The 19,302-nt window shown below is 41.9% G+C and overlaps 1 protein-coding gene across 1 annotated transcript in view; it reads left to right on the top strand.

Moving 5' to 3' along the window:
* Nucleotides 1–10,318: 10,318 nt before the first annotated feature.
* BTBD19 (BTB domain containing 19) overlaps nt 10,319–19,302 on the top strand; it is a 51,977-nt gene continuing 42,993 nt past the window's right edge. The window contains exons 1-2 of the mRNA XM_081193242.1: nt 10,319–10,762; nt 16,021–16,228. Of these exons, the coding sequence (XP_081049368.1) occupies nt 10,674–10,762; nt 16,021–16,228 (297 nt within the window). The 5' untranslated portion in view covers nt 10,319–10,673. The remainder of the gene's footprint in view (nt 10,763–16,020; nt 16,229–19,302) is intronic.

Genomic DNA, 19,302 nt, shown 5'->3' with positions numbered 1-19,302 from the left:
TATAAAGAAAATTACTGTATTATTTTTTTAAAAAATGCATCCATGCATATAAATTAGCACTGCAAATATTGTGCAAATCTGTGTCCCCTTTTCTTATGATGCATAGATTGCCACTCTGACACATACACACTCCAAAATAAAATAGAAAAGTACATTGGCTGACTAAAGCTACTCAAAGCCGGATTAAATTTGTTGAGATGCCATCAACAGAGCCTTATGATCTAGCTACCAGCTGCACATGAATGCATGTAATGAAACCGTGACAGGCCCTATTGCTTAACTGCAAAGCAGCACCAGGAAGGGGTGATTTGGAGCAAATAAATAGCAGGGAGAAGGGGTGCTCAGTCCTGTCTGCTCCTTCACTGGTGAAACTCTATCTGAAGTGCATTTCCTCAGAAGGAAGAAGCCCATCATGATTTTATTATTTACACATATACATGAAGAATGTGCCATTAAGTATACAGTTGGCTATGATCGAATGTTGAACCTATTCTTATGTTATCAGGTTGCCGTGGTTGCAGCTCCCCTGTGGCTCCATCGGTTCCAGTGATAGCTTTGGTTACCCTTCATCCAAGCACTTGCCATCCACTTCCTGCGAACAGTCAGGCCTGATCTATTGTCCAGCTAAAGGTGTTCACTGATGCTGGGTCAAATCTGACATTTAAGTAGAAGTCAAAAGGCATTTCCCACGTATATCTTTTTAGAGGAAATAAAGCGATCCGGGGGTCCAGCTGCGGTCAGGTGATTTCTGACTAACCCAGACTGCTTTCTTTACCTGCATAATAAAACAATTTTGACAGGAACAGCACTTAATTGCCAGGCAGAGAGTTATACAAATGGAAGTGTATTGCACACTTTGTTCTGGGGATAGGAGAGAGCAATTTTTACCTTAGTCTGCGTACACATTACCGCTCACTCTGGTTCCAGTGCACTCTCACCACTGGTGTTCAAAGCTGGGGATACATGACATTTGCCACAATTCCTATATGTCATGTAGTTTCTTGAGAAATACTGCTGTTGGTGTTATTTCCCTCAAACCAGCTTCCATCTGATTTGAAAATGTAAGTCTTGTTCCCTTTGCAGTAAAGCTGAGGGGTGTACATTTGAGACAGCTGTTGCACATGTCAGATGACAGCTTCATAAATTCTAGGATGGCGGAGTTGCAGGCGTGGGAAAACCAAACAGGTCCCTGAAGTATCTCTGGTGCACACAGCAACACGCAAATGCAACTTGAAATGCTGAGCAGGAAAACAAAGTTGCTGTGCTTTAAGCCACTAATGTACACCTCGCTTTAGACATTAACTAGGCTTCAGTACCTTGGGCAGTAAACGTTAAGGATTTGATTAAAGAGCCTTCAGCCCCAGAAGGCCTTGTGGAGACCGACAGTCTCCCAAAGATATTATTTCAACAGCATGAAACCTATGTAGAGCAGCTCCTCAGCTAAGGATAGGTTTAGGTTACTTACAAGTGGGGTTGCCCAGTGACTGTTTCAGAAATTGAGCTAAGCTCCTGCACCTTTAATATGACTTTCCTGATAAGGCTCCCATCCACAAACAGACCAACCTAGCTTCATTGATGGAACTACAGTACATAATCCCTGCCCATTCGAAAGTGCCTTAACAGATACAATAGACTGGCACTTCAGACCATTAGCCAGGCCAGTTAGTTTAAGGCAGTATTTGGCTTTGAATGAAAGCCTGAGGGAGTAGGTGTTAGCAGTGTCTCATTCGCATCACAGAGGCAAAGACCAAATGGGAGTTACCGGTACCTCCTAAAAGTGACAGGGGCTGTTAACTAGGGCCACTTCTTATGTTTTATTTAACTTCTCACACTAGTCTGGTGATGCTGAAACAAGTCACCTGTGTATGTAGGAGTGTGTGTCAGATAATATGACCCTTTCCCCATGTCACTGCTAGTTTCACCTCTCCTTTGGGGCCAGATAGCATTGTGGCATGGATATGGGGAGTTATGATGTTATCTGCCCCTCCTCCCAAGTGGTATCCCTGCTTCAGACATTACTTCAGCTGTGAGACATAATAATTAAGGACGTCCATTTTATTGTACTGTACACTCATTATGATGCTTTCAGGGTGGTTATACATGATTCTGCTTTCAATGCTATTCACGGCTGCAAAAGTTTTGGGGTGGTCATACTGCTTCATTTCCAGTCAGTGCACATTCCGTAACTTCCTGCAGATGTTCTGGGTTTGTTGTCCCATTTTTACTGTGCTATAGGCCGTCTGGATAGCAATAATGTAGTAGCATTGGGAAAGTATTGCAGAACTAATAAAGTATTGCAGAGCTAATAAAGAGGAATAATAAAGAGTGGCTGGGCAAACCCAGCCAGATGGGTGGGGTATAAATAAAATAGGAACAACAACAACAATATCTGACACGAATTCACATGTTGCGAAATATGCCCACAATAAAACATTGGCCTGGAGGGAACCACAGAAACAGTAACCACACCAATTAGGTACCGTAATTTAAGAATTGACCCTTTGAGAGCAGGCAGGATGTTCAGTGTCAAAGGCCTTTGAACTATTTGAGTGCCTGGCCAGGTATATGTTCCTAAGGATGTTGCTATTGTGATAGGAATTTTATGGTTTTAGATATATAGTAATGTTCATAACTGCACATACATAGATCAGTACAGGAAGGCCAACGTGGAACCATTTTGATTCCTAAACTGACCAAATCCTTTCTCTGCAAGGTTAAAAATGGAAAAGCCTCCCCATTGTCTCTTCCTTTAATCTGTGTTTGAATAAGGTGTGAGCCTGTGACCTGGCCCAGGAAATAAGTATTTTAGCATTACAAAAGAATGGCCAGGCTCCCCAGAAAATCCAATCAAGGAACCTGCTAGACAGGAGATAAACAAGGAGAAGAGAAAAACAACATTTAAATTTCTGTGATGTAGGTGGGATGTATCTGAGGGGTGGTCTTAGGTTACACCCCTTCTGTGATGTATGCATAATGTTTCTGGGGGTGGTCCTGATCTAGAGAAGGGGAATTTCAAAAGTCTTTATAAGGCCTTGCAGGCCATTGTTCTGGGTCCTCTTCCTCTCCTGCGTGTGAGGGGGGTACCCTGTTGCAACAGATCAATAAAGATCAAGCTTACTAGCTGCTTTGCTTCTCAATATTCTCTGGTTGGCCTCTGTTATTTTCTCCTACCAATAGGGAACCTATGTAAGGACTCTATATGGGCTCTTGGATACCCCATAAGGGAAAAGGGCATATTTTTATTTACAACAGATGGCGACCACGCACGAAGGGACTTTTGGTTACCCGGATTCTGGAAACGAGGAAGGACTGGTTATCCAGCGCGCACCAGGCAGTTTGCCAGGAGGAATAACCAGTCTTCCATCGGTCCCAGGGTCTGGCAATAACTTGGAGTTCAGCGAGGCTAACCAGGGGAAGCAAAGCTTGATCAGGCCGGCCTTAAACAACCAGTCAAGAGATCCCAGAATCACCAGGACAGCGCTTGCGAAGTGAGTATGAGTAGGAAAAATGGGTAGTGGGGTGGGATTCTGCAAACCACAGCAAACCTATACTTCTCAAATCCTTACTTCTTTCCTCACTTTAACTCTTGAAAAAATTGCCTTCTACTCCTTTCTGTCCCCTCGATCTCAACACCAGCCTTAGCCCTTCGGAGTATGCCCAGGCAAGGGTTGTGTGTGATTTCTTCCACTTAATTCTTTATGCCAACCTATTCCTTCGGAGTTTTGCCCAGAAAGGTTGTGCAATTTCTTCTGCACTGAAAACTAACTTCCAGCGCAGCCGCACCTCTGCCATGGCGATCTTTGTTAGAAATGACCTGTGAACAGAGAACGCAAGGGCGCTGAATTCCTTTCCATCTTTCATATTCCAGAGTCTCAATCTGGCATTGCAAGTGTGCAAGCGTTCAGTAGGGACTCTGAGTTAGATTGTAAAAGGCAGGGAGGTTGCTGTGAGTTGTAGAATAGAGATTAAGTGAGGTATCCCCAGGTTTTTCCCCTCGGAGATTTGTCCAGGTATCCCCAAGTTTTTTCCCTTGGATCCCCAAGTTTTCCCCTCGGAGATTTGTCCAGGTATCCCCAAGTTTTCCCCTTGGATCCCCAGGTTTTTCCCCTCGGAGATTTGTCCAGGTATCCCCAGGTTTTTTTCCCTTGGATCCCCAAGTTTTCCCCTCGGAGATTTGTCCAGGTTTCCCCAAGTTTTCCCCTCTGATCCCCAGGTTTTTCCCATCGGAGATTTGTCCAGGTATCCCCAAGTTTTTTGTCCAGGTTTCCCCTTTTCCGGACCCTTCGGAGTTTTGCCCAGGTCCAAAACCCTTTTAATTGAAAATGGGTGCACCTCAGTCAAAAGAAAAATAGTCCCCAGACCCCTGGCGTGAAAGAAGCCCAGTTGGTGCTTACTTCCCGCCTGGACTCTGACAGTCCCCTTCAATTTGTGTTTAAGAAACGTTTTTCCTGTGTTTAAATTGTACTTAGGTAACATCCAGCAGCTGCTTATCTTAAATGTGCCATCTAAAATAAAAATGCAAGCTTGCTCCAAATTCTAAATCTAAGGAAGCCATGTTGAGCCTTATCAATCTTAAAGCAAGACAAAATGGAGAATGGAGTGTGCAAATGTTTGTTATTTGAGAGAGGATCTAAAAGAGTTTTCCTCCCAAGTGGTAAAATCCTGTATACGTGCTACTTGTGTTCTGAAAGGGGAATTACCCCACCTCCTTCCTCTAGTTTAAGTGAGGAGGGCGATTTAAGTCTAATGGTAAATGTTTTGTTGTAACTTTTGAGTTTGCAAGTATACCTGTGTTCCAGTCTAAGTTAACCTAATGTTTCTGCTGCAAAAGCCTAGTTGAGCCAACTGCTCTCTCAAGCTAAGATGCAGTGTATGTATTTCATTAAGCATATGCCTATGAAAGTATGGTGTTCCTTCTAAGAAAAATATCTGAGTCCAGTTTTAACTTTGATCTGGTTGGACAGAAGAGTTATTGTAAGGCTCCTGATATCAGTCTCTATAAGACGTCCTGGCCTCTTTTCTTAGAAAATGCCCCCCCTTGTTTCATTCTGTCTCTTTCAGGGTTTTTTCCCCTTCTCCTTCTTATTCTGTGCCAGGTAAATTTACTCCCGAGTAAGCTTCCTTTAAAGGAAACTGCAAAGGGGGGGGGCATAAATTAGGCTTACTATTCCTCTGCAAGTTCAGGAAAAATTGTTCACTCTTGTATTCCTTTTAAATCAAATCTATGGCTGTTTAAACTTTGCTTTATAAAAGATCCTCTCCCTATCTTAGGAAAAATGTTAACTTCAATCTTCTTTTAAAGATAATTTCTATAGGAATTTTCACTCTTTAGTCTAAGGAAGTAAACACTCACTCAAACTAGCTTCAAGATCTGTATAGAATTGGGTACTTTTATTTTCCTTTTCCTTAGTACATGATAGGCGCATGGTTTGTGATAGGCGCATGGCTTGTGATCTGTTCCCCAGTTGTGTCTGTGTACATAAGTATGTGTGTGTTTCTGGTAGTACAAATCTTGCTATGAACCCTGTATTTTAGGGTTGGACTAGATGACCCCAGGTCCCTTTCAACTTTCCCAATTTGTGGCTGATGAGTTGAAATCCAGCCCAGATTGCTCTTTGTTTTTAAAGGTGAGAGGTGAATGTGTGTGTTTCTGGTAGTACAAATCTTGCTGCGAAATCTTGCTGTGAACCCTATATTTTGGAGGGTTGGACTAGATGACCCCAGGGTCCCTTTCAACTCTCCCAATTTGTGGCTGTGTGGAAGACCATGTGTCTGCAAGCATTGGAGGGTAATTCTTAAATTCTGGTGTGGTAATGGAGTTGAAATTCAGCCTAGCTTTGCTTTTTAGTTTTAAAAGGTGAGAGGTAAAAGCCATGATGTTTTGAAGCACAACTGGTAATATCAAGCATTTGAGTGATTACAGTATTTATCATTTTGTCTACTATTTTTTTTAATCAAACTTAAAAGTCAATTCAAAGTTTAAGCACATACAAATGAATAATCAAGTACAATTAGCCTTGGCCATTCCTGTAAATTAAGGCGCAGAAAATAATAATATTAATAATAATAATAATAATTTTTTGTCTGCAAATGGTAAGGCTGAAATGACTGAGAATGTTAAAAAATCCTATGAATTCTAACGCTCTGGCCATTTTTACTCATAAATAAGAGAGCGGTTGATTGTTCCGCGAATGGCCAGAGGGATATTAGCCCTTTCCTGTACATAAAGGAAGCTTGGGCTGAATGGTGAATACTTGAATTGCTGAGTTTCTCTTTTTTGTTTTAAAATCTAACCCTATTTTAAAAAACCACTCCTTACCTGGCCATTTTTACTCATAAATAAGAGAGCGGTTGATTGTTCCGCGAATGACCAGATAAAATGACCAATAATGATAGCCCTTTCCTGTACATAAAGGAAGCAGTCTCAGTTTGCTTGGGCTGAATGGTGAATACTTGAATTGCTGAGTTTCTCTTTTTTGTTTTAAAATCTAACCCTATTTTTAAAATCTACTCCTTACCTTTCCCTTCCTTATTCTAATTGAGCCAAAAGATGCAACATTTTCAATTGTATAAAAGGTTTGCTGAGGCATGAACTCTGCACATGCACAGAGGCTAGATCAGCTTACAAAAGAGAGAGAGAGAGAAAGGAGGGGGGAGAGAGAAGGTTTGGAGAGCCTGAAACCTATACAAATTTCCTTATGTAAAATTTGGAACCATTGAGGGAAATCACCCTTAATGTCTTGCCCCAGGGGCTAACAAAAGGTTCGCCTCCCAATGGAATTTAAATTTTATAAGTTTTTGTTTTTGTTTTTGTTTTTTTTTTTGTGTGTGTGTGTGTATATGCCTATGCATTTTAGGAACAGCACTTCCTGACAGACCTCTCACATGAAATAATTTTCCCTTTTAACAGAGTGTCCTTTCTTTTCTCCCACAGCACAAATGATAATGAGGGGATGCAAACAGTGATTTAAATACTCTATAAAAAGTAATTGCATTTGTTTCTCTTTTGTCTTTCTTCCCTAAAAGCCAAACAGCAACTTTCTTTCTGTTCTGTGAAACAAGTCTGAATCCCTGCTGTATTAGTGACCTCTATCTCTTTGTGCCTTTGACATTTTTTTTAAAGTTACAAATAATCTGTTTTCATTTATTTAATCAGTTTCTCCATGATGTCTATGAAGTTAATCGAAGCACAACCAAACATTGTTTGAGCATTTCTTACTAATTCTGTCATTTTGGCTGGTGCAAGGTACCTGCACAACTTTAAAATTGCCATTCATTTTTTTATTGGTATTAACTCATTTCCCAGTATTAACATTACAGCTGATGTTGTCACATCAAGAAACACTCTTTTATTTTCATTTGGGATGTTAGAATGCCAAAACAGATTACTTCAGGTTGCTTATTAATTGTGTGTCTTAGCATTTATTTATTTTCGGTTCCTCATAGGTCATTTGTGTGTGTGTGTTTTACTTTGGGGACATGTTCATCACATGTTGAAAGTCAGTTTCATGAAGTTCTTTTATTGGATAGCACATGGTGAATTTTAAGTTTTCCCCATTGTTTTCCCTTTCCCCCCCCAGTCCAGTAGTAATCTGTGTGGTTTTGATAATATCTTTGTACTATTTAATAATAGTTATTTTCTGAATCTGATGTCTTTGTGTCAAGTCCATTTTCATCTAACTGGTAATTAATTTTTTGCTGTCTTTTTATTTTTTAACCTTTGTATTTTTACAGTTCTCTTTCTATACATGTGGAGTAATTTTTTATTTTATAATATGAAAAGAACAACAACAACAAAAATTAAGTGAAGGAAAGCAAACAAACTTAGCAGATAATAACAGTAATTATGTGGAAATGTGATAATAATATTGAAATAAATAAAATGCTTAATGCGCTAAGATTTTTTATTATTTGCAGCTTCCCATGGAAACTGGAGGACATCCTTCTTGTCTAACTGTGTTTTTAAGTCTCCCCAAAACCCTGCCCCCTTACAGGATATCACTTCTACAGATGTGCAATGATGAAAAGCAGCAACAACCCCTCAACTCACAAGACCTGCAACACCAGAGTTTTCAAAGTGCCCACAGTTATCTCTTTCAAAGGCTATAGACTGAGGGGGGAGGGGTTGAACTGACAAAGGGGGGAGGAGTTGAATTGCAAGGACATTTTTTCACTTGAACCTCAAGCCTCTGCTCCAGGATTCAAAAGATACATACGTAAAAGATCACAATTGTGTCAAGATATGCAACAGATATTTAATTATTTTGTTTTGTATTATGTGTTATTATGTAAGAATGTTGAAATGTGTCTGACAGTGTGATTTCCACAAAGGGGGGCAATTTTTTTTTTCTGTGTGTAACTGTTTTTATGTTTAATGTCTTATTGCTTACACACCAATGGAGAATTCTCATGCATTTTATACTTTCTAATAGCTCACACTATTGTGTAGTCTCAATTTATAACCACATTTCATTGTTCCACCTGGCACTCTGCCAACTTTCCCTAAACTTGCTTTACCAAGGAGAAGCTTCTAAGAAACATGAAGGTGGATATGCTTTGGTTTAGCAGGAATGATCCCTTATAGACTTAAATTGACTTATTTGGACAACTGCCCTTGTTAAGAATGGTTTTCTTTTAACAGATTGGTTTGAAGAGTTGAGAACCATGGGGCAAGATAAATTCAAATTGGACTCAGTTTGAATTGGGCAAGTGTATCCAGGCTGCAATTAGCTTTTTGGTCCTTTAAGTGCAAGTGAGCAACTTCTCATGAGCCCAAGACCACAGCCTATAATAAAATCCCATAGCTAAAGGCCAAGGCGAAGACCTCTCCCTCACGAGATGCCCAAAACCTGTGCCAGCTATGGTGAATGCCAGGCGACATGGTTAAATGAAAGCCCTGAGGGGATTCAACAGAAAGGATGTGTTGCTGTAGCACTATGTCAGTGTGAGACCACATAAGAGCTACCTTGACACCTGAGAACACTAAAATGGCGGGGGGGAAGCAAACTGCACTTTTCAGTCATTAGTGGACCTTACCTTCCTGCTAGGTGTAAAGCATAGAACACTATTGAGTAAATGGTCTCTCCCAAAGTGTTAGAATGCCACAAGTAATTAGTAGCAAAATGCAACATGTGTTATTTTTATATGATATATTCATACAAAGACATCCATCTACAACATACGATGTTATTATTTGTGGGGCAAAAAATTTTTAAGAAAAATTCTAGCCCCAAAGGGGGGAATATTGTGATAGGAATTTTATGGTTTTAGATATATAGTAATGTTCATAACTGCACATACATAGATCAGTACAGGAAGGCCAACGTGGAACCATTTTGATTCCTAAACTGACCAAATCCTTTCTCTGCAAGGTTAAAAATGGAAAAGCCTCCCCATTGTCTCTTCCTTTAATCTGTGTTTGAATAAGGTGTGAGCCTGTGACCTGGCCCAGGAAATAAGTATTTTAGCATTACAAAAGAATGGCCAGGCTCCCCAGAAAATCCAATCAAGGAACCTGCTAGACAGGAGATAAACAAGGAGAAGAGAAAAACAACATTTAAATTTCTGTGATGTAGGTGGGATGTATCTGAGGGGTGGTCTTAGGTTACACCCCTTCTGTGATGTATGCATAATGTTTCTGGGGGTGGTCCTGATCTAGAGAAGGGGAATTTCAAAAGTCTTTATAAGGCCTTGCAGGCCATTGTTCTGGGTCCTCTTCCTCTCCTGCGTGTGAGGGGGGTACCCTGTTGCAACAGATCAATAAAGATCAAGCTTACTAGCTTACTTATTTACAACACTACTATCATAGTGTTGTAAATATTTTTATTTACAACACTATGATCCTAAACATTTCCACTCACCTTCCCCCACCCAATCTACACCTCTGCATTGGCCTGAGCTACTACTGACAGAAAGATAGTGCTGGAGTCTGTTATACGTGGATGTCATATGACCTCAACACATCACAATCTCTCTTGTCACATGTGCACACACACATGCATTCTGCGACAATGAAGCAATCATTTCTATATGCCTTCAGGAAATTATGCAAAAGACCTTAGCAACTCTGTGGCAAAGCAGAAACACTGAGGATACCAGATGCAGAGATGTGTCATTTTCATTTCGCTGACAGAGGAGCTGGCAGGCCTGTGACCTCCCCATGCCAAGGATGAGCTCCTGCCAAGTTTGAGCCGGTTCTGATCTCCCCCCCCCCCAAAAAAAAACCAACCCCATGCAGGCAGTTTCCTCAACACACAAAGGTCCAGTTTGCTTGCTTAAGACAGCTCCTGGAATGAGTATATCCCCCTTTCCTTTTTTATTTAACCCCCACCCTCTCATTTTTCCACATTCTCCAGCCTGTTTTGGCGCGTTGCTCCCTCTTTTTACAAAAGCCTTTCCCTTCAGGATTTTTGTGGTCCCTCCCAGAGCAGCTGGATTTTAGGGCCTGGGCAGCTGCTGTTGCCTGGCAATGAGCTATGTTGCTTCCCCCTTTTCTGGCCTTTCTCTGCATTCCTGCTTTGCAGCTGAGCGCCCAGCCAGCCGTGACTTCTCTCAGCTATATCTTTATCACAGACAGCCAGGCCAAGGAAGCCCCCGCTGAGCCCCTGAGCGTGCCTGCTGCCCTGCTCTCCTAGGCCTGGTCCTGATCCTGAACCGGAGCCCATTCCCTAACTATGGCCTCTCCTTGCTCAGCTGTCCTGCTAGGGGATTCAGCTGCCTTTGCTGCCGCCCTCAGGACTCTCATCAACAACCCACAGTTCAGGTGAGCCAGCTGGAAGACCCAGCTAAGAGAGCCTGGGGATCAAGGTGGAGCTGGGAGTGAAGGCCGCAACAGGGAGGTAAACTGGAGAGCAGGTTTTAAGTTAGCTCTGCCAGGCTGTTGAGCTGGGAAGATTCATAATACTGGGTCACTGTGAAGAGAAGAAACAGACCCCACCCTGCTCCACTATCTGCCAATCTCTCTTGCAGATTTGGCTCATGACTGTCAGGGAAGCGTTACATGTTTGGAAGCAGTACAGAAATACTGCGGTGAATGATACCACATATGATGGTGTTATCTTGGATCCTCTGCTTTTAGGGATCATGAAAAGTGGGAGGGGATATCTGAAAAAGGTTTTAAAATTATCAAAGAAAGGACAATTATCCTCGCACCCAGGTGCAAATAATCTGGTGAAATATTTTTTGTATGCATTATTGGGAGGGAGATTGGAACAGTTTGTTTTTAAATCACAGTTGTAAACTTTTTAGTGATAAGTCTATTACTTTATCTTTTTGTAAACTGCTCTGATGCTTTTTTCTATAATCAAGTGGTATATTTTGTGTGTGAAATAAATAAGCAGATTAGAATACAAAAGATGTTATTAAGGCATGGGTCAACTGTTCCTATGAGCTTTTCTGTTGTTGTTTTTTCATGTGGAGATGATAGTAAAGGTGAAACCATATATACCAGAAGCACAGCATGAGTGATTGGCTGTGCATTATTGTGTCAGCTGGGAATGCTTTGGCTACCCAAAATATCATACAATATAGCCTTTACTTCACCAGTGTGATGCCCTCTAGATGTTTTGACCGTCAACTCCTATCACCCCCAGCCTGCTTGCAGTTCAGAACAACTGGAAGGTGCCAGGTTGACAAAACTGGTCCAACTGATGGGCAGAGCAGAGCAATCCTACAAGGGGCTGGGGATGTATGGAGTGGCAGATTCCTACCTTTCATCCATTGCCCTGCCCAAGGTAAGGGCCCTGTCCATGCTAGGATCCCCATCATGGCACCATAGCACTCCACATTGGGTCTTTTACACCTTGTTATCTGCCTCTTTCTGAGTCACAGCTTTGCCTTCCGTGTAACACCAGAATCTATCTTTCATAAACAAGGGGGAGAAACACTGGTGTAGCCTTGAGCACAATTTACAGGCCAGGCCAGTGAGCTGTCCACACCAACATCTTGCTTTTAACAAATGTGGGATTATTTTGGCAACATGCTGCCATGTCCTGCTGACCACTCTGATTAACAATAGTGTTGCTAGGTACTTAAAGGGTCACGAAACAGATCAGCAACAACCTTGCATGAATATTATAGGGTACCTTTAGACAATTGAAGCTGGTAGGTGGCTCAGGTCTAACCATTGCTGCACTTAGATGCACATCCTGCATTTTAAAATGGGGGGCCCTGCACAAAAGGACCGGAGATATGGGGGCCCATACAAAAGACTCAGGGCTTCAGCCCCCTGTACCAAGAATGCCTTTGCTAGTTAACATCCACTGGATTTTCTGTGTTTATACTGATACCTGTTAGGTAATAGTTATTGAAGAGAAGCATCATAAGCATCCTCTCCAAAGATGCTACCCTCTTGAGTGAAGTACTACTTACCGGGAACTTGGTACTTAAAAAGGTTCCATGTAATAGCTCTTAACTGCACGGAGAACCTATTATCTCTTGATTCCTATTATGCAGTGCCTGAGCACACTCCCATTTCCCGACAGTGATGATTGGCCCTTCACAACCCGCTCCCGATCTATGTTTAGAGGTGCTACATCAGTGATGGCCAAACCTGGCCCTCCAGCTCTTTTTGAGACTACAACTCCCATCATCCCTAGCTAACAGGACCAGTGGTCAGGGATGATGGGAACTGTAGTCCCAAAACAGCTGGAGGGCCAAGTTTGGCCATCACTGTGCTACATGGACAACAACATTTTGAAACAATTAGCTGCTTTCACCTGTTTTATTGATCAAATTGAGCTTCTGTGTATATGTCATGTTACCTCATCTGTGCCTCAGATGATGGGCCCAGGACTGAAGCTAGGCTTCTCTCAAAGGATTCTCAGCCCTACTTCCTTGATTGCTTACTTGATATTACATACAACATGAGATGGGCATTAATCCTGTGAAATTCATTTAAAAATTGGAGCTTCAGTTTGTGCTAATGTCCTAATCTGTGAATGCCCTTCAGTCAGTGCTAATGCCCTAATCTGTTAATGCTGGTTGAGTAAAAGTTTGAGGATCAATGCATTAATTAGTTTCTTAGTATTACTTCATACGCTTAATTCATCTTAGAACCGATAATCATTTTTTGTCCTCCAAGCTATCAGAAATGGCTGATACTTAAGCAGAATTTGAGGTGGAGATTTCCCTCCTTATTCAATGTGGGTTGCCTTGCTTTTTGGAACTATCAAGATGTGTTTTTCTAAATGCTTTCCCTATCCGAATTTTGCTACTGGTACAGTGGTCACATTGTATGATTTTCATCTGTAATAAACAGGATCTTTTCCTATTACAAAATCTAATTTAGAGATATAGCAATCGGGGATTGCATGAGACAAGTGAAGATTCTCTTCCCATGAAGAATTTGGTCAGGATATAAAGGATTTTTCTAGGGGCTTACCATACAGAATTGCATTATGTGGTTACTGAATATAGAGGAGCCTGCCTCTACATTCTAGATGAAATTTCAGTTTTTATCAGTTTCTCATTTTTCCATACGTAATTTCAATCCATCATATTTCTGCATCACTTTGATTATTTTTTTTAAAGTCCCCCAAATTTGCAAGGAGATTTTAAGCAGATTGTATTTGTACATTGCAGTAGTGTTGGTGAGGAGCTATCCCAACTGCATGTGAGGAGACCATTTTATTCCTCCACTGAGGGTCTTTCCAGAGAGATTGTTTGTTTGGTTTTGCACAGTGTTGATTCCTGTTTGTTCCTTGGGGATTCAGAGCCATTGCTGAATGAATACTGCATTTTCCTAGCTGTCAAACTATATTATGTTGTCATTGAAAAAAATGATATTTTCTCCTCCCCATTAGCATGTCCATTGTGAACGAGAGTGCTGAATGGAATGTGCTCATTGGAGTAGCCAAGGGGGGAGGCAGGGAGGGGCAGTTGCCCCCCATAATCAATAAAAATCAATAGAAATACATAGTAAACGGGGGTTCTGCCTCCCAACAAAAGGTCTGCCCCCCCAACAACCCTGGCTATGCCCATGAATGTGCTTGTGTGAATATTCCAGCCTCCTATGGATAGCACCTATGACTTAATTAGTTGCACATAGCATCATAGAGTATCATTATTATTATTATTATTATTACAATAACAATATCATCACCAATCATTATAACAAAAATTATATGAGTGCAATATCTTCTTTAGAGGCGGAGTGCTTCTCACTAATAAAAAGACATATAACAGAAGGCTGCCTCCTTTGGTCTACAGTAGTGGATGCTATTTTGTGGTACTTTCACTTTATATTGATTTGGTTTACACTCCATCTTCAACAATGGAACATGTGTGTCCCCTGCTTTTACTTTCAAGTGTTGATGTCCCCCTGCCCTCCTGCAGCAAGGCTGCCACCTGCATGATATTATTCAACTGGTGCTAGCTCAGGGCTGGGAAAAGCCCAGGGAAAGTGCAGCTTATTTAGCAACTGATACTTTCTATAATATGCTACTGCGGCTGTTTGCGTTGGTGTAGTTAGCAACTGAGATTATTGTTTTGTTTCAGAGGAATTGACATTTTACGAACAGGTGTGAGTCAAAAATGCAGATTAGTTTTCTGGTACATAGAGGTCAGCGAGAAAGCCGCTAAGGTAATGGAAAATGAAGTGAAGTGAAGTCAGTTACAGAACAGGCCCTGCTGTGGCTACCTGGGTTCACATACCCGTGTACTGTAATGTGGCAGGGAAATCTTCCTACATCCGTGCTTCGACTCAAAGCAACTGTAGCAGTCCCTTTCTATAACTCTGGTGCCCTTACATATACAATTGGGCAATTCATAACACTACTTGGAACACAGAAGTAAGCATCAGGTGGCTGCTTTACTTAAGCCCATGTAGATTGCCAAATTATTCCACTTCTACTTCATGCTGATCCAGTCATGTGCAGCCACTTGTGTTAAACTTATTCATCTTTTTTTGCCATGCTGTTGCTTCCTGATCCACCTCAGGCTCTATGCCCACCCACCCTTCAGAGTCCCATCCAGGTCACACTGGGGTGGAGAAAAGCAAGCCAGTATGTACGTTACATGAGCTACATAGATGTGCCTGCATTCGTGCATTTTTTACCCAAATTTCCAGTATGTGTCCCCTTCCCCACCCCCTGCAGCTCAAACCCAGCACTGAAGGGGTGGAGTTGTAAGGGGATTTCCCCCCCCCCCCTGGTTTGGTTCTGGATCAGATTAGAGTCACCCACACCTGTAATTTGTAGTATTACAGGATATAATTACACGTAATAATGGCCACAAACATAGAAGGCTTTAAAAGGGGGTTAAACAAATTCATAGAGGATAAGGCTATCTGTGGCTTCCGGCCATGATTCTGGAGGTGGCATGCCTCTGAATATCAGCACAAATGGGGAGAGTGCTATTACTTGTGAACTCCGCTGGGGCATCTGTTTAGCCACTGAGAGAGCGTGATGATGGACTTGATGGGCCTTCAGCCTGATCCAGCAGGGTTCTTATGTTGTAACATGTAGTTCGACCCCAGGAAACAATACATGCAGCCCAGATAGTGTATTTACTGAGTTTGCTGAAACTGAGGAGGAACAGCAGGAAACCAAGTGCGCAATTAAAAGCCCCATTCAAGTGCTTTATGCTTTATTTCTAAAATGAGAACTTTTGAGGTTAATGTCACATCCTCTGTCTGCAAAGCTCTTACTCCATTCTTTCTGTATGGTGACTGTCTTTGTTCACGCGGTGCTGAAGAGAAGGCTCTCTGCTTGATGGATTACTATTACTGCTTCATTTATTCTAGGACTAAATCTGGCACTCGGGTTGCCACCTGTCCCTAGAAAGATGTGATTGTCCTTTCTTTGGGGAGGGGGGGGAGAAATGTGTTCCCTGTCCTGTTCGGACTTCAAACAGGACACCTTTTTCATGTATTCAAGCACACCTACTGCAAATTTTCTTTGAGCGCAGGCCAGCTGAACTCTGCAAGATGGTTCTCAATGGGGAGAGTAGCTGGAGAAAGGGGAGAGCAGGGCAGGATGTTGAGAAGTGTGCATGGTAAACTCATTGCCTGTTTTCCCACAGTGATGTGACATTTCTGGTAGGCAGAGAGCAGAAGGAAATCTTTGCCCATCGCTGCCTCCTCACTTCCCGCTGCCAGGCACTCCATGCAATGTTAAGCCAGCCCCAGGAGATACAAGCCCCACTGATCCTGAGCCACGTGCAGCCAGAGGTGTTCCTCGCAGTCATTGAGTATCTGTACACCAATAATGTCACCCTCAACAACAGCATTGTAAGTATGACTTGTATTAGTACAGGCTTGGCTTGCAGTGAAGTGAGTAAATGGAGAATGGCTTAAAATTAGTAAATGGTATTATTAATGTGCTTATGAGGAAACACAAACCTTTTAAGTCACCCTTGCAGATCAATTAAAAAATGTTACCAACACGAGTCTTGACAGATAATAATAGGTCCTCCCTGCAACCTTTTCCATTGTGTGTCTGATTTTTACTGCTGATCCTGTTTGCAGATTCAGTGTGCACAATTTTAAATCATGGGTACTGTACATATATATTTCTCTATAAAAAGTAACCCACACAGTCTATTGTTGTTAAAAAGCAAAGGTGGATGATGTTTTCGTCCATAAGATGATGATGATTGAAGTAAAGTCACTTCTGCTTATTATGCGCTATATTTATAATGGCAATCTGGTAAAACAGATATGTTAGTGATTATGCTGATAATGGAGAGAGAGAGAGAGAGAGAGAGAGGCCCTGCTCATAGCAATCTATTCACCTGGAAAGAATCATTATGCACCCCACATACGTACTTAATCTCAACCACAGAAAGGGCAGCAACCACCCTGGTATAATGCAGCTGTTACTTGGTTGAATGTGCTAAGACTCAGTTCTAGTAAAACAGTAGTGATATTTGAAAGCTGAGTAGCATCAGTGTCTTAGTGTTGGATTTGCTCCATCCTCTGCTGCATTGCCCTGTCTCTAGCATCTCTGTCTTGTATCACAGAGCCAGTGCTTTGAGCTCTGAAAATCCTGTCTCTTTTCACTGCAAAAGATCTAGAAATTGGGAGAGGATGTGGGCTGGGTGTCTGTGCAAGAATGCTGACTTAATCAACCACCATTAGCAGCTTCCACATAATTGGGTTGTTACTTAGGTTTTTCTTAATTTAAAAGCTGTTGAATCAGATCTGTGCATCTCCTAGTGATTTCAGACTGCAGCCAAGTAAGGCAATGAAATTATTTGTGAGTCAGTGCAGTAGTTTCAAGATTATGTTTAGCACCTAAAATGGAGCAGCAAGCTCATAAAATGGAGGCTTTTTTACTGGCAGAGATGAAGGAAAGTCTGATGAGCACCACAAAATCCAATTCTCTCAATCAATGTCATATGTGTGGCACATCCTCTTTTTAGCTAACCCTTCTCTATTTTACGTTTTATTTTTAACAAATGTTTAGGATAGGGGCTCTCTTGTTCACTTGTGCAGTGACTGCAGAATACAGATAATTTGGTCTGCACCTTTTCCCCATTGTGCATTAGCAAGCAGGGAAGACCACATTTTTCTCTTACTGATTCAGGGACCTTTTCTTTGTTGGAAAGTTCCATCTGGATGAAGCTGTTTATTTGGATGAGGAGCTGTGGCCCTCCACCATCCCTGACCATAGGATATGTGGACTGGGTCTGATTGCAATTGGGAGTCCAACAACATCTGCAGGGTCACATTCACAGAATTCTGTTCTGGGCTTGGTTTTGGGAAAGAAATTGCTGTCATCACGCTGGTCAAAAGTTTCAGTTTTGATCTGTAGATATATTATTCTAGCCTTGTTTTATATCAATCACTGTGGAAATATTCCTTCAGTAAGTGCGGTATATAAATATTGTAAACCAATCAATATATTGTCATAGGAAGAAAGGGGCAACCTTAAGATTTGGAAAAACTTCCTTCTGCGTTAATCAGCAGATAGCTGTTGTTCAGGTTTTACATATGCCTGCAGTATTGGCAGCATCTCACTCCTGTGACTCAGCTTCTCTGTCAGGAGCTGCCTCCAGGGAAGGTTGAATTCCAGCCCAGTCATCATAAAAGGACATAGTAGATGATGTCTTTGACATCTCGCTGCCTCCCTCTGTCATTCCTTGCTGTGAATGATTAGAGACTGAGTTTGTACCACCCAAATAAATTCAAATTCAAATAGCTTTGGTTATTTTATGTAAGAATAAAGGTTTATGTAAGGAATAAACCCCTGACTGTTAGGTCCAATCGCGGACGATTCTGGGGTTGTGGCGCCCATCTCGCTTTATTGGCCGAGGGAGCCGGCGTACAGCTTCCTAGTCATGTGGCCAGCAAGACTAAGCTGCTTCTGGCGAAACCAGAGCAGTGCACGGAAACGCCGTTTACCTTACCACCGGAGCGGTACCTACCGTATTTTTCACTCTATAACACGCACCCAACCATAACACGCACATAGTTTTTAGAGGAGGAAAATCCATAGGCATGCCACCCGTAGGCATTCCCTCCATAACACGCACAGACATTTCCCCTTACTTTCTAGGAGGAAAAAAGTGAGTGTTATGGTTATTTATCTACTTGCACTTTGAAATGCTTTTGAACTGCTAGGTGGGTAGGAGCTGGGACCAAGCAACGGGAGCTCACCCCGTTGCAGGGATTCGAACTGCCGACCTTCCGATTGGCAAGCCCTATGCTCAGTTGGAGATGGGGACAGAAATAAAGAGACATAAAAATGTTACCCTCCCCCAGTTTTTCAGTTACACCAATCTTTCCCACCCACCCCCCTCCAAAAAAGGAAAATATTGTAATCAGCGCTATTTTTCTGGAAAAAGAGGTGCTGGAACTGAGTTCCAGTGAGTTCTGGCTGAAAAAGCTCTGGTTGCTATATTGGTCCATAAAAATATCCAAAATCCATAGCTCTTCAATATTATTTGGCATGCTTTTGTGACATTTTGGTGGTCCTGAGAGATGTATTGCTCAACTATGGATTTTGGAGTATTTGCCATAGAAACCACAATCAGGTATCAGGTACATTTTTTTTCATTACATCAGCAACAACTTCTACATAAGGTGGAGTCTGGATTTATTAAATAGGTAATAGTTGGAGAGTATATGAACCGCATTTTGTTGACATTCATCAGGGAAGTTTGGACTGTCCTCTTGCTGGCTGCACCAAACTCATCTGATCCTTATAATGTTTTCTCTTATTCTCTCTCACACAGCTCAGGACGTTGCTTTCATTCTTTGGAATTTTTAGCAGCCACACCCAGCACATGAGAAGGGCTGGGTGTTTCATGGGCTGGGAAGAACATTATACGCACTCCTTAATGCCCAGTAGAAATGCCAGG

Source organism: Podarcis bocagei (genome assembly GCF_964188305.1).
Source record: "Podarcis bocagei genome assembly, chromosome: 5".
In the NCBI taxonomy this organism is placed as follows: domain Eukaryota; kingdom Metazoa; phylum Chordata; class Lepidosauria; order Squamata; family Lacertidae; genus Podarcis; species Podarcis bocagei.
Note: the sequence above shows the minus strand (reverse complement) of the source record. Positions and strands in the feature narration are given on the sequence as shown.